Raw genomic sequence first — 19,894 nt, 5'->3', positions numbered from 1 at the left:
TACCGACCCACTACCCAACCCCCCCGGTGTCGTGACGCTTCGTTTCCATGGAGACGCCGTCGATAACAACAGAGTCATTAAGCCCAGACGGAGCAGGGTCCCAGGAGGAGGAGGAGTAGGAGATCCCTGGGGAGCCGCTGGTTCTCCTCCTCCTCCTCTTCCTCCTCTTCTCTCTCTCCCTCCTCTTCCTCCTCCTCCTCCTCCTCCTCCTCCTCCTCTCTCTCCCTCCTCTTCCTCCTCCTCCTCCTCCTCGCGCTGCTGGAGTCGTGTTTTCCGGCCGCGTCTCCTCCTCCGTCACGACCCCGGAGCCCAGAGACCGGAAACGGTTCCAGGAGAGACACGAGGACCGAGGAGGAGGTTCATCATCACATCTGGAGCTCAGCCAGGTGTGAAACCAGCTGCTGCAGTGACGTCACGACGCTGGACATCGGTAGGTAGAGTAGAGCTGCTCCAGGTGGAGTTGATTATTGTAGCTAATTGCAAAATTCCACATAGCTAGGCTACATAAAACCAAATTTTCCAAAGGTCGACCTTTCTTCCCTGTTTTTGAAATTGATTTCAAGAACTATTTTGAATGTATTAAAATAATTGATAATAAGAAATGTATACACACTGTTACCATAATTCAAGAAATGTTTGGAGAAATGTAATATGTCTTGCCTTTTTCCTCTTTCTTTTCTTTTTAATTACATTTACTTTTATTATTATGTTTAAATTACTCCTGTACTGACTTACGCACTTCATGCACTTCATGTCTATCTATATTTATTTATTTTCTTGGTTGGAGATGCCAGACTTCGTTTTGTATTATCCAATGGTCATTGTTCTGACTGTACTTGGAACTTTTCAATAAAGTAAAAAAACAAAAAATAGAGCTGGTCCAGGTGGTGACGACAGACCGGAAGTCACCTGAACACAGGTTAAACACACCTCACCTGGGCTCAGATTAAAAGAAAAAGAAAAAAAGAAGATAAAAACTATTGTTTAAATGTTTATCAGATCGAATTTAAGTTTTTATTCAATTCCTTATGTGTCAAACACGAGACAACAAGACAACAACCATGTTAAACAAGAACAAAAATACAATAGGCTACTGGAGACAGTTGTCTCTTTTTAACTTTGTAGAAACTCCCTTTTTTAATATCAAATATGTAGTTTTTGTTTCTTTTACCTTTAATTTTCCTTCATTGTTTGTTGTTGTGTTGTTCATCTTGCCATTACTTGAAATAAAAACTTAAATAAATAGGCCTTTACATTTACACACTAACAGTCCAAAGTTTGGACGCACCATCTCCTTCAATGGTTTTTCTTTATTTTCTTTATTAAAAAAAAGAAAATCACTTTCTACATTGTAGATTAAAACTGAAGACATCAAAACTATGAATGAACACACATGGAGTTATGTAGTAAACACAAGTGTTAAAGGGATAGTTCAACATTTTGGCAAATTGGCCCATTGCCATAATCCCTATAGTCATAACAGTAGGTTCGTTACCTTTAATTGTCGGTTCAAGCTGTTTTTAGAACGGGGGAGCAGAGCCGTGAGCTGCTCAGAGCTACGCTACGGAGGCTCATGGGATTTCTTGGTTTCCCTCATCAAACTCATCAAATACACAATCCAACAACTCCACAACACTCTGGTGGACAAGTTGTGACCTGCACATTCACCACGCTATGAGATAATAACACAACGTTACCACACAGAGTTGTTTTAGAGGGAAATTCACGCAAAACCGCTGATGTGCGTTGCGTTCAGGGACAGTTTTTCATCAAGCAGTCTCTGTATTTAACTCTAAAACAACTCTGTGTGGTAACGTTGTGTTATTATCTCATAGCGTGGTGAATGTGCAGGTCACAACTTGTCCACCAGAGCGTTGTGGAGTTGTTGGATTGTGTATTTGATGAGTTTGATGAGGGAAACCAAGAAATCCCATAATGAGCCTCCGTAGCATAGCTCTGAGCAGCTCACGGCTCTGCTCCGCCGTTCTAAAAACAGCTTGCACCGACAATTAAAGGTAAGAAAACCTACTGCTATGACTATAGGGATTATGGCAATGGGGGGCAATTTGCCAAAATGTTGAACTATCCCTTTAACCACATGTTCTTCAACCCACAGGTGGTGAGTGAGTAGCTACACGACCCTGGCCTGTGAGATTATTTTCTGTCGTCTGAGGACGAATTAATTAACCATTAACGATGTGATTGACATTCTGAGATAAACAGCTGTGAGTGTGTGAAAGAGACACAACACACACACACACACACACACACACACACACACACACACACACACACACACACACACACACACACACACACACACACACCTCTTTAAATCAAGTGTAATGAGGAGGAAATGTGACAATTCAAGTCGATCAGATAAACAGAGACAGAGGTGGGAACTGAGGACGAAGCAGCATCTCACACACACACACACACACACACACACACACACACACACACACACACACACACACACACACACACACACACACACATACAACAACACACACTAATTGATTCCCGCCCCCTCTCTCTCCTCTGGGACCTGTTACTGTCGTCGTTGTCGTCTGATTGGCTCAGATGTTTATCAGTCTTCAGCTCCGCCCACTCATCATTGGCTTGTTACAGCGACAGGCCCCGCCCCCTTGTGACCTCATAACCCTCCAATCAGCCTGATGTGTGATACCTGTGATCCTGACAGACTGAACTGTGGGAAAAACCAGCTGCTGACGCTCACACAGGAGGAAGAGGAGGAGGAGGATGTATCTCTGCTCCACTGTCACATTTAAATTATGACCCAACAAAATAAAAGCACATCTGTGGATCAAGCAGCTATAAGGAGAAATAAGAAATCAGCAAACCTGTTCTTGCCTCATACACTGACCTTCAGAATAAAAGCAGAACAGATCTGAGTTTTTATCATAAACTTAAAACAAAAGATCAGAATTATTGATTTATTCATATTATTATATGTTATTCATGTTTGTTTTACTTTAATCTGATGATTTTATTACTTGCTGCTTTATATTTCAAATAGTTTGTTCTTTTTTCTTTTTTACATAGCCTATATATAGGCTAATTTATATCATATTTATATATATATATTCAGGAGGAAGAGGAAGATGTGTCTCTGCTCCACAGTCACATTTAAATTATAACCCTACAAAATAAAAGCACATCTGTGGATCACCAGCTGTTTTCATCCCCTCTGCCCTTCAGAATAAAAGCATGGAGCCAGACCATCACATTTATGTTTGTTCTATTTTAATCTGATGGTTTTATTATTTGCTGATTTATATTTAAAACTGTGTGTTCTTTTTTAATATACATATTTATATTCATATCATATGTATATATTATATTCACAGGAGGAAGAGGAAGATGTGTCTCTGCTCCACTGTCACATTTAAATTATTACCCAACAAAATAAAAGCACATCTGTGGATCAGCAGCTGTTTTCATCCATTCTGACCTTCAGAATAAAAGCAGAACAGATCTGAGTTTTTATCATAAACTTTTTTAAAAAAGAAAGAAAAGAAGACTAGAATTATTTATTTATTCATATTATTATATGTTATTTATGTTTGTTTTATTTTAATCTGATGGTTTTATTATTTGCTGCTTTATATTTAAAACTGTCTGTTCTTTTTTAATAGGCCTATATATAGCCTATTTATAATTTCATCATATGTATATTTATATATATTCACAGGAGGAGGAGGAAGATGATGATGAAGATGTGTCTCTGCTCCACAGTCAGTGAAGTTCACATTTAAATTATTACCCAACAAAATAAAAGCACATCTGTGGATCAGCAGCTGTTTTCATCCCCTCTGACCTTCAGAATAAAAGCATTGAGACAGTAAAGATTTGAGTTTTTATCAGAAACTTTTAAAAATGATCATAAGAAATTATTTATTCTTCATATTATTATGTTTTTTATGTTTGTCTTATTTTAATCTGATGGTTTTATTTGCCGCTTTATATTTAAAATTGTTTGTTCTTTTTTATATTATAGCTATTCATATCATATACATATATATTCACAGGAGGAGGAGGAAGATGATGAAGATGTGTCTCTGCAGTCAGTGAAGTTCACATTTAAATTATTACCCCAAGAAAATAAAAGCACACCTGTGGATGAGCAGCTAGTTTCATCCCCTCTGACTTTCAGAATAAGAGCATGGAGACAGAAAAGATTTGCATTTTGAAACTTTTAAAATTTTAAAATATGATCAGAAGAAATCATTGATTTATTTATATGATCATATGTCACTTATGTTTGTTTTATTTTAATAAAAATTGCAGCTTTATATTAAAAACTGTCTGTTCTTTTTAAATGTATAAATATTTATTTTCACACACACACACACACACACACACACACACACACACACACCTATGTCTGATGTTGCACAGTGACGTGGTGACACCTGCTGGTCACATCTGGACATTACATCTGTTCCTCTGGTGAAACAGTGTCACATCATCGCAGCCCTTCAGAGTAAAAGCCTGAAAAACACCCCGTTGACACCTTAAGAGAAAATAACACCGCTCAGCTTTTATTTTGAAAGAGACATCATATTTCCCTAACGACTGATAGAAGATGAAGTTTGGAACAAGTCGAACAGATCGATCAGCGATCAATCAGCCAGTCAAAGAGCGATCAGTTCAATCATTTGTGTTTTAAAACGTTGAGGACTTTGAAGGCACCGTGAAGAACAAACACCTGGAACACCTGAACGCAACACGACTGGAGATGATGATGATGTGTTCAAGTCCCTCTGGAAAGCAGACGTTTGATATGGGTTTGGCAGTTTGACTGTGACATTCTTTGTTTTGTTTTTGTCTTGGACCCGTGAACGCACCACGGTCACGCCGTCCGGGTCAGTGGTGCGTTCAGGCTCCTGCAGGCTGGCCCGAAGAGTCCGCCGCTGGTCCGTGGAGGGTCAGGGTCCGTCAGGAGGGAGAAAAGCCACCGATCGATCAATCAATCAATCAATCAATCAATCAATCAATCACAGACTCTGATCGATCAGTGATCAGCTGATCTGGAGTCAGTTTACAGTAGATAAAGCACGACGTGAAAAAAACAACAAAAAAAACTCGTAGAAAAAGAAACGAGATTAAGAAACAGGAGGAAAAAATTTTGGCGTCAGAGAGAGAGAGAGAGCGTCCTGCATCTCCATGGCAACGACATCACTTCATCACGAAGATGACATCATCCAACACTTCTTCTTAAAAAAAAAAAAAAAAAATCGATTATCCTGCTCCGCCCCACAGGAACAGAGCAGCTGCAGCTTTGGCATCCAACGGCAACAAGAGCAACAATGACATTAACAATAATAATAATAATAATGATAAATGATAATAATGTTTGGTCCTTTCTTCTCCTTCTTCTTCTTCCGATCCATAATCAATAACCACCGGTCAGGGTCCCGGTCGATCGATAACGTCCCATCGGTCTCGACTCATCTGAACAGAGACACAGATCAATAATGACACTAGTTACAACCGGTCACACACAGTTCAAACTGCAACACTGATCAAACATCGACATCGTGGTGCGTTCAGGGACACTCCGACACAGGGCCGTTGTATAGGGGAGAAAGGTGATGATAATTCTAGGGGCCCAGCGCCCAGTGGGGCCCATAAAAAACCCCAGTAGTCTAATCTTTGTATGACTGATTTATTCTACGTAAGACCCTGACTAATACTCACAGTACACTGTAAAAACTCAACATCTTTCCAAGAATATTTGTCTTATTTCTTGTCCAAATGTCTCATTTCTAGTCAAAACTAATCTCTTTCCACTTAAAATAAGACTCATTACCTAAAAATTAACTTGTTTTTTTAGATAATTTTCACTTAAATTCACAATAAATAGAAAAATCTGCCAGTGAAAGTAAGTTTTTTGTGCTTGTAATAAGGAAGAAAAACTTGCTCCACTATCAGATTTTTTCTACTTATTCCAAGTGAAAATCTGCTTGAAAGAAGTAAAAAGTGTCTAAAAAACAAGCTACTTTTAATATGATGAGTCTTATTTTAAGTAGAATGAGATTTGTTTTGACTAGAAATGACATTTTGACTAGAAATAAGACAAATATTCTTGCTAAGATACTTGAGTTTTTGCAGTGTAATGCTGCATTAGCATCAAAACAAAGAAGGCTAAATAAAAAATGATAATACATACGTAGTCTAAGAAAAAAAAAGGAAAAGTTAGGGGGAGGGGCCCACTTTAGTATTCTTTAAGGGGGCCCAGAATTCCTAGCAACGGCCCTGACGATCAGCATTCTGTTGTGAAGATGAAGATGTGTTGTATGTTTCTGTATCTGAACCAAACTTCTGCTGTTGTAAACACTGTGACACTTAAATCACGTGTTTTCCCTGAATGCACCATGAAAAAATGAGGTCATCTGAAGTTTCACAAGTGATGACTCACTGATGTTTGGTTATTGGAAATGACTGAGAAGAGAATCAATCGCTTTCACAATTCTGGGAAACTGTTTGTAATTGTATCTTTTCAAATATTTCACATTTGACTTTGACAAAACTTCAAAATAAAGCAGACGAATGGCCCTTCAAAATAAGAGCCCCCCCTTCTTAAAGGGATAGTTCAACATTTTGGCAAATTGACCCATTGCCATAATCCCTACAGTCATAGCAGTAGGTTCGTTACCTTTAATTGTCGGTGCAAGCTATTTTTAGAACGGCGGAGCAGAGCCGTGAGCTGCTCAGAGCTACGCTACGGAGGCTCATTATGGGATTTCTTGGTTTCCCTCATCAAACTCATCAAATACACAGTCCAACAACTCCACAACGCTCTGGTGGACAAGTTGTGACCTGCACATTCACCACGCTATGAGATAATAACACAACGTTACCACACAGAGTTGTTTTAGAGGGAAATTCATGCAAAACCTCTGATGCACGTTGCCTTCAGGGACAGTTTTTCAGCAACAGTCTCTGTATTTCCCTCTAAAACAACTCTGTGTGGTAACGTTGTGTTATTATCTCATAGCGTGGTGAATGTGCAGCTCACAACTTGTCCACCAGAGCGTTGTGGAGTTGTTGGATTGTGTATTTGATGAGTTTGATGAGGGAAACCAAAGAAATCCCATAATAAGCCTCCGTAGCATAGCTCTGAGCAGCTCGTAGCTCTGCTCCGCCGTTCTAAAAACAGCTTGCACCGACAATTAAAGGTAACAAACCTACTGCTATGACTATAGGGATTATGGCAATGGGCCAATTTGCCAAAATGTTGAACTATCCCTTTAAAGACTGACAGGAAACTGTGTCGAAAAAGTGAAAGTGTTTTTACTGTGACGTGTCTCTACTGATGTCGCCGTGACAACACAGCAGCTTCAGCCTCTCTCTCTTTGTTGTTGTTGTGTGTGTGTGTGTTTGCGTGTGTGTGTGTGTGTGTGTGTGTGTGTGTTGACCTCTGACCTGCGCAGGCTGCGGGCCTCGTACAGCGTGTCGTCCTCGTCGCTGTCGACGGCGTCCATCTCCACCGAGTCGTCGTAGTCGGACAGGAGGCCGTACTTCTTCTTCTGCGCCGGTTTCTTCAGCCTGAGCAACAACACACACACACACACACACACACACACACACACACACACATTAGATTTCCTACATGACCCTGAATGCAGCACGACCAAGTTCATATTAGTGTTGTTTTTTTTAAATGTCTATGAACTTGTTTTCTTTGCATTATTCAAGGTCTAAATTAAAACACTGGAACTTTTTTTATTTTTATTATTTTGACTAGTTGTCTTTATCTAGGTATAAATGACCTCAATGACAATATTTTTATTTCAAAATTGGCAGAAATGTTGTCAGTAGTTTACAGAATAAAACATTAGTGCTCCTTTCACTCAAACTCGTTCCTATAAATAGTAAAACCAGAGAAACTGATCATTTTAAAGTGGTCTCTTCATTTTTTCACGAGCTGTATTGTATTGTGTATTGTTATGAGTAAATTTACTTGAGTACTGTACTTAAGTACATATCCAGAGGATTTGTACTTTACTTGAGTATTAGATTTCTTTGGTACTTATTACTCTTACTTGAATACATTTCCAAGACAAATATTTTTACTTTTACTCAAGTTAATTTCTAGTAAGGATGAAAAGTACTGGTTACTTTCAGGTCTGCTCTTTTTTCTTTCTAAAATCCTATTGGACACAAGCTGTGTTTGTGAAAGAAGGAAACCCTAACCCCTAAAAGCAGCACATCAGTGCAGCTGCTTTCAAAGAGTTCATTCTCACTAACAAGAGTTAAAAGCTCCTTAAATTCATTTAGAAACAATTATAGTAATTCATTGATATTTGTATATAATACATTGATATAAATAAATATAAATAAGAAATGTACTCTTACTGGGTGTGCCATGAGTGTGTGTGTACATGGAGGTACATCTCAAACTGTGTATTTTAGGGATATTTATTGTCTATGGCCTTAACCATGCATTAGAGTCCACAACAAATGTCCCCCTGTGGGACAATAAAGTTTATTCTATTATTTTCTAATCTATTCTTACTCTTACTTTTACTTAAAGCAGAAGTAAGCGATCCGGTGGTTTTGTCCCTACGTCACCACATTCAGGCGCATCCCTTGGCTGCACACACAGAGAGGACTGCCCCTTTATGCCGTTCTCTCTCCTCATTGGATAAAGGTTGTAGGATACAAGGAAAGTTTTCTCCTGGGCTCAGAGCAGAGCAGAGTGACTGACAGACCCGTGTTTCAGACCAAACACTCTATGTAAGTGATTGCTGTCGGAAGATACAACTATTTAAGACTTATATTAACACAACCATTCCGCTTACTTCTGCTTTAATCGCAGCTATATAGATTATATATATATATATATATATATTTTTTTTTTTTTTTACAATTTAAAGAATCATGCCCAATCCTGTAACTATGTAAGTTTCTGTTACCTACTGGTCCTCCATCTTTATGGACTTTTTATGTTAATTGTTGTATTGTTTTGGGGACTACGGATGTAATTTTTGTGTGTGTGTGTGTGTGTGTGTGTATAGTGTACATAGTGTGTGTATAGTGTGTATAGTGTATAGTGTGTGTGTGTCTCACCGCACGGCGCGGATCAGGAAGTAGAGGACTCCTATCATGGTGATCCCCACCAGGACGTACAGGGCCCTCTGGATCATGGAGCTGTCCACGGAGAAGGCGCTGCCCGGGGCCCCGTGGTGCCGGGTCCCGTTGGTCCCGGTGCTGGTCCCGCTGCCGGTCCCGGTGCCGGTACCGGAGGAGTTGGTGACGGCTCGAGGCGCTCCGGTGGTCGCGTGGGGCTCCTCCTCCGCCGCGGTCACGAGCAGCCAACAGGTCTGGACCAGGACCACGGAGAGAAGAGACCGGACCCTCATCATGTCTGGGTCTGGGTCGGTACCAGAACCGGAGAGACGGAGAGAACCGGAAATAAACAACAACTACTACTGACTAACTAACTACCTAACTAACTACCTAACTGACTAACCGCCGCCGACCGGAGGAGAGTTGGTTGTTGGTTGTTGGTTGTTTTTTCCGCCGCGTTGTCGATCTCCGGTTTTATTTACACGAAGTTTCAACTAGGAAGTTCTCCTACTGCTGACGTCACAGGGGGAGTTGGTGAGGCACTTCCGCCCTCAGGTTGACTCACAGGCACCGGCCGACCAATCACAGCGCACACAGCCACGAGGGCCTGCCAGGCAACACGGAGGGGGAAACCCAGATTGATATAACACGTTATATCAACCGCTGCTCTGGGGAAAGTACACTGCGTGTGTATCTATGGTGTGTAGTGTGTACATATAGTATATTTATATATGTCTATGGTGTACACTACTATACATATATAAATATACTATATACTTATTTTACTGTACAGTATAATAAGCATATAATGTCAAAAAAAACAAAAAAAAAACGAATTTCCCCTCGGGGATGAAATAAAGTATAATCTAATATATATATACTTATTACAGTATAATAAGTACTTATAAGTATACTTATTATACGGTACACTGTAATAATAAGTATTGCACTGTATATTTATACTAATGCTGTATACAGTGTATAGAGGTGTACACACACACGGATATAAGTATATACATATTATACTGTACACTATTATTATACTTATTGTACTGTACAGTGTATAGAGGTGTACACACATATATACACACAATATAACAAGTAGGCTACTGTATACTACTATACAATATATACTTATTATAGTGTATATATATAGTATAAGTACTTATTATATTGCATATTTATACTTATACTGTATATACAGTATAAGTATGTGTATAGTAGTGTATACACACACACACACACATGTATATATATACACAGTATAATAAGTACTGTATACAGTACTACTATACAATATACTTATAGTATACAGTATAATAAGTATATATGTACTGTATTATACAGTGTATCAGTGGGAAATAAACAGTTTGTTCCACTTTATTTCTTATTTAATTCTTGTGTTTTTGTTTGCATAACAAGTTGGGCAATTTAATGTTTTTCCTCTAAAGGTCAAAGGTCAGTTTGTGCTGTGACATCACAGTGACAGAAGCGTCTCGCCATCTCATCTCCGTTTTATCACATTTTAGATTTTTTTGAGAAGAAAATCTCTTGTCTGTGTCCTCCTGATGTTTTTGTTTTTGTTTTTTTGACAGCTGTTTTACCTGCACATGCACATCTCCTGTGCTGACTCCAGTTGCCCCCCGGGGGGCGCTGTGAAACACACTGACCCTCTTGATCCTAATCTACTGCAGTGTGTGTGTGTGTGTGTGTGTGTGTGTGTGTGTGTTGTGTGTAGTGGTTAATAAATAAGTTGTAAACAGGAACAAAGAAACACGTTGGTTTTACAAACTCCTCATGTTTATTAATTATCTCATTAACATAGCACCGCCCCCAGCCCCAGCCCCTCCCCCCTCCCCCATCCCAAACCAGCATCAGATAAAAAAAGCTTCTAAAAGTCGTCGCTCGTTCAGCTGCAGTGACGAAGCTTCACGCACACACACACACACACATATACACACTCACACACACACACACACACACACTCACACACTCTATTGACACCTGACCGCTCCTGACCCGATCACTTCCTCTCTCCGTCAGTATTGATCCTCGCAGCTGTCAATCATCTGTCTGTCAGGCTCAGGTGTGTGAACAGGTGCGACTGTCAGAGTTCAGACTCTTCACTGTTTTACCTGCTCAGGTCAAACAGGAAACTCACCTGAGAAAATGTGAAAACATCAAACGAAGAAATATAAGGAAGTCACACAACAGAAACATTTGAGTCTGATTGGTCAATTATTATTAAAAGAAATAAAACACCTGTCAGGTGTCAGAATCCGTGACGAGGTGTGTGAGTGTCTAAAGGGGGCGGGGCCACAGCTCATATTTATTTAAATCAACTCATCAATAATAATCAGGTACAAGGACGCAGAGTGACAGTGATCGACAGTGTCTGAAGACTGAACGGACTCAACCACGAGAAACCAACACAGGAAGTAGAAACCAAAACAGGACGTAGAAACCAAAAAAAATGGGTGGAAATAAAAAAAACAGTAGTAGGAACCAAAAGGGTTAGTAAAAAGCAAAACAGGAAGTAGAAACCAACATTTGTTTTCAGTAGAAATAAAAAAAAAAAACAGGAAGTAGAAACACATTTTTTTGTAGAAATAAAAAACAGGACGTAAAAACCAAAACAGTAAGTAGAAACAAAAAAATACTAGAAATAAAAAAACAGTAAGTAGAATCAAAAAGAATAGTAGAAATAAAAAAAACAGGAAGTAGAGACCAAATCAGTAAGTAGAAACAAAAAAAAGTTGAAATTAAAAAAACAAAAAAACTAAACAGGAAGTAGGAACCAGATCAGGATGTGGACACAGTGGTTTCCGTGGCGGCAGAGTCTCTGACGGTCAGTGAACGTCTCAGCTGTTCAACTTAAAGCAAAAAAAAGTTTGTGTCCAATCATACGGCAGCGTGGTGTCAGCGTCTCCATGGCGACATGTTTACTTGTTGCGCAGACAGGAAGTTTGTACAGCAGTCAGTCATTTTTTTTTGTCTGTCCAGGCTCCGCCCACATCCTCCTCCCCGTCCTGGACTACAGTGCTCGCCGCTGAAACGGCCAATCACCACGCTGCGCTCCTGAAAAAAACACAACGCACACATTAACACAACAACACACACACACACACTGTTGTCCTTTTCATTAAAGGTGTCTTGCGTCACTCCCGAGTCCATGACCAGCAGATAGACACCATCCTTTCGACTGTGCGTGCAGTAACAAGGGAGATAGAGCCGTATCGCTACGCTAATTAGCTTAGCTCAAACGATGGAAGTGTATAGGTAGTGTTAGCCTGCCTCCACCTAAAGTCGCTAATTAGCTTAGCTCAAACGATGGAAGTGTATAGGTAGTGTTAGCCTGCCTCCACCTAAAGTCGCTAATTAGCTTAGCTCAAATGCTGGAAGTGTATAGGTAGTGTTAGCCTGCCTCCACCTAAAGTCATCAGAGAAACTCTTCAGCAACTCTAAACGGAAACCGGCGGGCCGACCTTCGTCTCAGAGCTGACAAAACTCTCCGGTAAGACATCTTGAGCGGTCAAATGCCGCTAACGGGACGAGATTGGTCAAAACAGAGGGTTCAAGCAAAGACGCTTTATTTTGGTTCAAGCTAGCTACATCGAGGGTAGGTTAGCTTCCTGTTTCAAAGTAATTCTATCGTCATGGTTTTCTGTATGTAAAGGGCAACGGGTGTTTTATTTTGTGAAAGTAACCGGAAGTGCGTTGATCACAACAGCTAGCTTGAGCAGCGCCGAATCCGTCCGAACAAAACCATAAACAGCTGGTATTTAGACAAATTAACGACACACTGCTGATCTAAACGGCTACTTTCCCGCCTAAAAATGTTTGAAATGTCGATAAAGTGATATATTTACAGAGTTTAGAGCTAAAATGAAATCATCTTCTGACTGCTGATTTCAGCTCGGGTAAGAGGCAGCCTAACACTACCCATACACTTCCAGCGTTTGAGCTAAGCTAATTAGCGACTTTAGGTGGAGGCAGGCTAACACTACCCATACACTTCCAGTGTTTGAGCTAAGCTAATTACGGGCGATACGGCTCTATCTCCCTTGTTACTGCACGCACAGTCGAAAGGATGGTGTCTATCTGCTGGTCATGGACTCGGGAGTGAGGCAAGACATGAAAATATTTTTTTTGGTGTATCCCTTTAATGTGTGTGTGTGTGTGTGTGAGACTCACAGGTGAGCAGGTGCAGGGCGCTGCTGACGAGCAGCAGCAGAGCAGGAAGTCCGGCCAGGGGCGGGGCGCCGTTCGTTTTGGCCGGGGCGGGAGTTTTGTGCTGTGACGTCGACGGTGGAGGAGTCTGAGCCGAGCGGGACTCAGCTTTGCACTTCTGACTGTAAACACACACACACACACACACACACACACACACACACACACACACACAAACACACACTTAGATGAACCAATCACCAGTCAGGTGTCAGTTTTCCTCCAGCACTTGAATGCAACATGTCCGTGTGGCTCAGACTGAGAGGAGGCGGGGCTACAGAGAGGCTGTTTTTTACGTCATCCCACACAAATATACATTTTCAAGTAAAAAAACCAAAGTCAGAGTTTCAACAGTAAATTTGTATGTTCTGTATGTTTATTACTTGTACATTTATTTTGCTATTTGTATAATTTGTATATTTTGCTACTGTACTGTTCTGTTTTCTGTTCTCTATTTGTAAGGCGACCTTGAGTGCCTTGAAAGGCGCCAACAAATAAAATGTATTATTATTGTATGTGTATTATTATACAAAAAAGCTGTTAAAACTACAAACACATGTACTGCGTTTAATGTATTTAATTGATATGTCATTTTGCATATTTTTATTGTATAACCCTAACCCTTTTTATTTATTTTTGCTTTATTCTTTTTCATTTATGTAATTATTCATCTATTTATTTTAGTTTTTTTTTTAAATAGCTATTTATTTATTGTATTTTCACCTCTGTACACCTCATACCTGTGTGTTAACTATAAGAAAGAAAGCATGAAAAAACTAATTTGTAGGCTATGTGTTGTGTGTCTGTTGTTGTGTTCGTCTTGCCTATACCTTTAGACTGAATTAAAGACATATATAATATTTATATATTAGCTTTTGAATTGTTTACAGGTTTCTCTATTTCTAGTAAAATAAAATAAAATAAAATAAACAAAAAAGTAAAGTTTCTCATCTCCATCGCAACGTGGATGGAGCTCAGAAAGTCATGTCTACTGTTATTAAACCTGACACCGTTATGGGGGCGTGTCCTCCTCCTGTGTGTGTGTGTGTGTGTGTCTGCGTGTGTGTGTGTGTGAGTGTGTGTGTGCGGTGTGTTCACTTACAGCTGTTTCTGGACGTACTGCTCCTGAGACTCGCAGGCTTTGGTCTGACTCTGCGCCGCCATCATCTGACTGTCGGCGGCTTCGCGCAGCTTCTCGCAGGCGTCGGTCTGGTGGACGGCCTGGGTCAGGTTGTTCTGCAGCGCCGCGATGTGGTCTGCGCACACACACACACATACACACAGACACACACACACACACACACACACAGACACACACACACACACACACACACACACACACACACACACACACACACACACACACACACACACACACACACACACACACACACACACACAGATAGCAGAGTGAGGCGTCATGTTCTGTCTGCTTTTTTTTACTGATTGATTTTTTCCTACAGTCAGTGAACGCCTCATGCTGACTGATGATGAAGATGATGATGATGATGATGATGATGATGATGATGATGATGATGAAGAGCGTGGGGTGAAGTGACCCTTGAGTCAGATCTTTTTGTCACAAACTGTCGACGAGTTTCTGCTGTTTACGTCTGAGACTGTGGACGGAAAGTTGTCCAACATAGTAACAGTTGCTAGGGGAGGGAAGAGGAGGAGGAAAGAGGAGGGAAGAGGAGGAGGGAGGGAAAAGAAGGAGGAGGAGGGAAAGGGAGAAGGAGGAGGAGAGCGGTCGAGCAGGGAGGGAAAGGGAAAGGGAGAAGAAGGAGGAGGGAAGAGGAGGAGGAGGGGGAGGAGGAAGGGAAAGGGAGGGGGAGGAGAGAGGGAGAGGGAAAGCTAGAAGGAGGAGGAGAAGGAGGGAGGAGGAGGGAGGGAAAGGGAGAAGGAGGAGGAGAGAGGAGGAGGGAAGAGGGAGAGAAAGGGAGAAGGAGGGAGAAGGAGGGAAGATGAGGAGGAGGAGGAGGGAGGAGGGAGGGAAGAGGAAGGGAAAGGGAAAGGGAGGGAGAGGGAGAAGGAGGAGGAGGAAGGAGGGAAAGAAAGGGAGAAGGAGGAGGAGGAGGGAAAGGAAAAGGGAAAAGGAGGAGGAGGAGAGAGGAGGAGGGAGGGAAAGGGAGAAGGAGAGAGGGAAGAGGAGGGGAGGAGGAGGAGGAGGGAGGGAAAGGAAAAGGGAGAAGGAGAAGGAGGAGGAGGAGGGGGAGGAAGAGGAGGAGGAGGGAAGAGGGAGGAGGAGGAAGGGGAAGGGAAAGGGAGAAGGAGGGAGGGAAAGGGGAATGAGGAGGAGGAGGAGAGAAGGGGGGGAGGGAGGGAAAGGGAGGAGGGAGGAGGAGGAGGAGGAGAGAGGAGGAGGGAAGAGGAGGAGGAGGGAGGAGGAGGAGGGAAGAGGAGGGAAAAGGAGGAGGAGGAAGAGGAGGAGGAGGGAGGGAAGAGGAGAAGACGGAGGAGGAGGGAGAGGAGAGAGGAGGGAAGAGGAGGGAGAGGGAAAGCTAGAAGGAGGAGGGGGAGGAGGAAGAGGAGGAGGAGGAGGGAGGGGGAGGAAAAGGGAGAAGGAGGGAGGGAGGGAGAGAGGAGGAGGGAAGAGGAGAAGGAGGAGGAGGAGGGGGAGGAAGAGGAGGAGGAGGGAAGAGGAGGAGGAGGGAGGAGGAGGGAAGAGGAGGGAAAAGGAGGAGGAGGAAGGGAAGGGAGAAGAAGGAGGAGGGAAAAGGAGGAGGAGGAAGAGAAGGGAGAAGAAGGAGGAGGGAAGAGGAGGGAAAAGGAGGAGAAGGAGGAGGAGGAGTCGGGGAGGAGGGAGGTGTGTTGAGCGAGTCCTCTAGAGTCTCCCTGGTTCAGGTCCACATGAACTTATAAGGTAACGTCCAGTCTGATCTGGACCTGGTCCACAACCTGTGATGTCACAAAGTCCAGACCAGAGTAGAAACATGGCTACTGAGATTTGGATTAGAGATGATTGATTATTGATTATTGATTATTGATTGGGGGGACAATCAATAATCAATGTGTGTCTGAGCTGCAGCGTTGGGAAGATTCCTTTGCAAATGTAGTTGGTTACAATTACAAGTTACCTGGTAACACTTTATAATATATACTGTATAATATGTGATATGCAGACAACTTGAAATGCATTAATATTTCAATATACGTATACTACAACAAAACCATCTAACTATAGTCGAAGTCAGAAGGTGTGAAAGTTACATAAGAGGCGTAATGTTGTTGAAATTGCACATATTTTTCTAAAGAAATTTCAAGTTGTTCATAATATATGTTGTAAAAGGACAGTTTATTTAATGTAAAACATCTTAATAATGTACTTCTTTGCACTAAAACAAAGAGAAATGTTTATAATCCTCATTATTTATAGGTTATTGTGTTGTTATTTTACTGGTCAATCAAATTGCACTGTCCTGTATGTGACATCCCTGGTCTATGTGATAGAGGTATGAACATTGAACCCACTACAACGCAGTAACCGCACTGACGCCGGCGCAAATCACGCGAGATTTGGACGGACCAGGAAGAGGAGCTTCGAGAAGCTTCCGCTACAAACAAGCTTAAAATATAGACTTATTTAATTTTTTTCGGGACAATTACGCAATTTGGGGCTTCAGCACAAGACGGACATTACATACGAGCATCATGGAGGTATTTGGATGTTTTTTTGTGTGTGTTTTTTTACGAAGAGCTCTGGTGTCCCTTTGCAACCGTTGCATTGAAATGCACTGCTACGCCAAGACCCCCTGTAACTCAGAGAAGGGACGGTGGACTCTGAAAATTCTTCCAGCCCTTAGTCAACATGAGGGTGAGTAGATAATGAGCGAAATATCATTCTAGGGTGAACTATCCCTTTAAGTACACACTATTAAGCATTAGTTAAGCATTAATAAATACTGAATTCTTCATTTATAACACATGAATACTCATTAGTTTGTAGTTTATACTCATTATTGATAAGCACTAACTGTATATCAACATTATGCCTCTCCTGTCTTCTATGCAACCTTCACCCCCCTCACTTCGACTATTAGATGGTTTTGTTGTAGTATGTAACCGACCACTGAATGTAACAAGTTGCATTTGATTACATTTTGATTACTTGTCTTAATTTTGAATGAATACTCTGCAACAGTTTCACATTTTAAGAGCTGATAGTGTGTTAACCTTTCAGCTCTAACTTAAGACAACATTAAGACCACGTAATAAAAGCCACAAGATTTAATTTCAGTTCCTTTTTTTCCAGTGAGAAAAAGCTGAACATCTTTCATCATCTCAACATATTTGCAATATTTCACATGTGACTGACCGGTCGAGCAGCAGACTGGCACCGGACCGGAGAGAGCCAATCAGAAGAGTCACGTCGTCGGTATGCAACTCTTTTATTTTTATCTTTTTTATCTTTAACCGATCTGATCGTTTTCTGTGAGTCACGACCTGGCGACATCAGATTCGTCTCCATGGTTACAGGATCACATCACATGACCAGAGATGTTTCCTTTTTAGTGAACTCAGACTGTAAGAATTTATAGCATGTGTGTGTGTGTGTGTGTGTGTCTACATTAAACAGTGAGTGATGTTTATCGGCTGCTCTCTCTGTCTCTCTCTTGCTCACAATGCTCAGACAGGAAGTGGTTGTTTCCCGCTGCTCACAACAGGAAGTCCACCTCAATAACTCCACTTCCCATCAGGCCACTGTGTGAGCTGCAGCTGCTTCTGGGGGGGAAACACCTTTTCCTCCTCCTCCATCACCATCATCATCATCGATCATCATCAATCATCATCAGTCACAGGCAATTTGTTTTACACTTTCAATCAATATCAATACAGTATTGAAATAGAAAGTTTTCACGTATCCCTCATCACAGAAGAAACATTTCAAAGTTTATATGATTTAATTTGGGCTTTTATCAATCAGTCAAATGCCTTAAACTTAACAGTGGACTGGGAATACAACTATGTGTAGAGTCCTGGGAACAGGCTGCGGAGAGGGTACGATGACCTACGACCAGTGGCGTGCACGGGGGGGGGGGCTCAGAGGGGGCGGTCACCCCCCCTCGTTGCCCAATTGTTGAAAAACGCGTGCTAAAGTGCCCCCTGGGAGCCAAAACGCGCGTTAAAGTGCCCTCTTAGAAGCCAAAACGTGTGCTAAAGTGCTCTCTAGGAGCCAAAACGTGTGCTAAAGTGCTCTCTAGGAGCCAAAACGTGTGCTAAAGTGCCCTCTTGGGAGCCAAAACACGTGCTAAAGTGCCCTCTTGGGAGCCAAAACACGTGCTAAAGTGCCCTCTAGGAGCCAAAACGTGTGCTAAAGTGCCCTCTTGGGAGCCAAAACACGTGCTAAAGTGCTCTCTAGGAGCCAAAACGTGTGCTAAAGTACCCTCTTGGGAGCCAAAACACGTGTTAAAGTGCCCCCTTAGAAGCCAAAACGCGTGCTAAAGTGCCCTCTAGGAGCCAAAACGTGTGCTACAGTGCCCTCTTGGGAGCCAAAACACGTGTTAAAGTGCCCCCTTAGAAGCCAAAACGCGTGCTAAAGTGCTCTCTAGGAGCCAAAACGTGTGCTAAAGTGCCCTCTTGGAAGCCAAAACACGTGCTAAAGTGCCCTCTTGGAAGCCAAAACACGTGCTAAAGTGCCCTCTTGGGAGCCAAAACACATGCTAAAGTGCTCTCTAGGAGCCAAAACGTGTGCTAAAGTGCCCTCTAGGAGCCAAAACGTGTGCTAAAGTACCCTCTTGGGAGCCAAAACACGTGTTAAAGTGCCCCCTTAGAAGCCAAAACGCGTGCTAAAGTGCCCTCTAGGAGCCAAAACGTGTGCTACAGTGCCCTCTTGGGAGCCAAAACACGTGCTAAAGTGCCCCCTTAGAAGCCAAAACGCGTGCTAAAGTGCTCTCTAGGAGCCAAAACGTGTGCTAAAGTGCCCTCTTGGGAGCCAAAACACGTGTTATAGTGCCCTCTTGGGAGCCGAAACACGTGTTAAAGTGCCCCCTTAGAAGCCAAAACGCGTGCTAAAGTGCTCTCTAGGAGCCAAAACGTGTGCTAAAGTGCCCTCTTGGGAGCCAAAACACGTGTTATAGTGCCCTCTTGGAAGCCAAAACACGTGCTAAAGTGCCCTCTTGGAAGCCAAAACACGTGCTAAAGTGCCCTCTTGGGAGCCAAAACACGTGTTAAAGTGCCCCCTTAGAAGCCAAAACGTGTGCTAAAGTGCCCTCTTGGGGGCCAAAACACGTGTTAAAACAGGCCAAATCGACGTTTTTTTAGCCTTAAGGTTAAAAAAGGCCAAATTTTTTTCGACGCACCATGTCGCTACAGTCTCACTCTTGTCATTTTCTGAAACTTGGCAGCCCTGAAAGTGCCCTCTAGGAGCCAAAACCTGTGCTTAAGTGCCCTCTTCAGTGGTGAGAATGCGCTATATGTGCCCTTTTTTTTCCTTTTCGCCCCTGCCCTTCAAAAAGTCTGTGCACGCCACTGCCTACGACCTCCATCCTCTTGGACTTGGAAGACGGGATAGTTCAACATTTCGGCAAATTGGCCCATTGCCATAATCCCTATAGTCATAGCAGTA

At 42.1% G+C, this 19,894-nt stretch overlaps 2 protein-coding genes across 2 annotated transcripts in view; both read right to left on the bottom strand.

Moving 5' to 3' along the window:
• Positions 1–4,377: 4,377 nt before the first annotated feature.
• On the bottom strand, positions 4,378–9,575 carry fam174c (family with sequence similarity 174 member C). Its single transcript, XM_085775467.1, has 3 exons — positions 9,100–9,575; positions 7,453–7,575; positions 4,378–5,478 (listed from the first exon to the last, which is right to left on the bottom strand). Exons 1-3 carry the CDS (start codon positions 9,393–9,395, stop codon positions 5,475–5,477), a joined length of 423 nt encoding a protein of 140 aa, XP_085631593.1. The 5' UTR covers positions 9,396–9,575; the 3' UTR covers positions 4,378–5,474.
• Positions 9,576–11,859: 2,284 nt separating this feature from the next.
• The window catches only part of LOC146989216 (uncharacterized), an 18,083-nt gene continuing 10,048 nt past the window's right edge, over positions 11,860–19,894 (bottom strand). Inside the window, exons 3-5 of the mRNA XM_085775181.1 lie at positions 14,432–14,585; positions 13,294–13,451; positions 11,860–12,177 (exon numbers count right to left, since the gene is read on the bottom strand). Coding sequence (XP_085631307.1) covers positions 12,176–12,177; positions 13,294–13,451; positions 14,432–14,585 — 314 coding nt within the window. The 3' untranslated portion in view covers positions 11,860–12,175. The remainder of the gene's footprint in view (positions 12,178–13,293; positions 13,452–14,431; positions 14,586–19,894) is intronic.

Source organism: Trachurus japonicus, chromosome 4 (assembly GCF_045865225.1).
Source record: "Trachurus japonicus isolate A0001 chromosome 4, Traja_1.0".
Classification (NCBI taxonomy): Eukaryota; Metazoa; Chordata; class Actinopteri; order Carangiformes; family Carangidae; genus Trachurus; species Trachurus japonicus.
The sequence above is the reverse complement of the archived record's forward strand: the minus strand, read 5'-3'. Positions and strand labels throughout refer to the sequence as shown.

Coding starts and splice junctions, on each gene's coding strand:
- fam174c (XM_085775467.1), bottom strand. CDS start 9,395: ATGATGAGGGTCCGGTCTCTTCTCTCCGTGGTCCTGGTCCAGACCTGT. Junction 7,576..9,099: donor TTCCTGATCCGCGCCGTGCG/GTGAGACACACA, acceptor GTTGTTGCTCAG/GCTGAAGAAACCGGCGCAGA.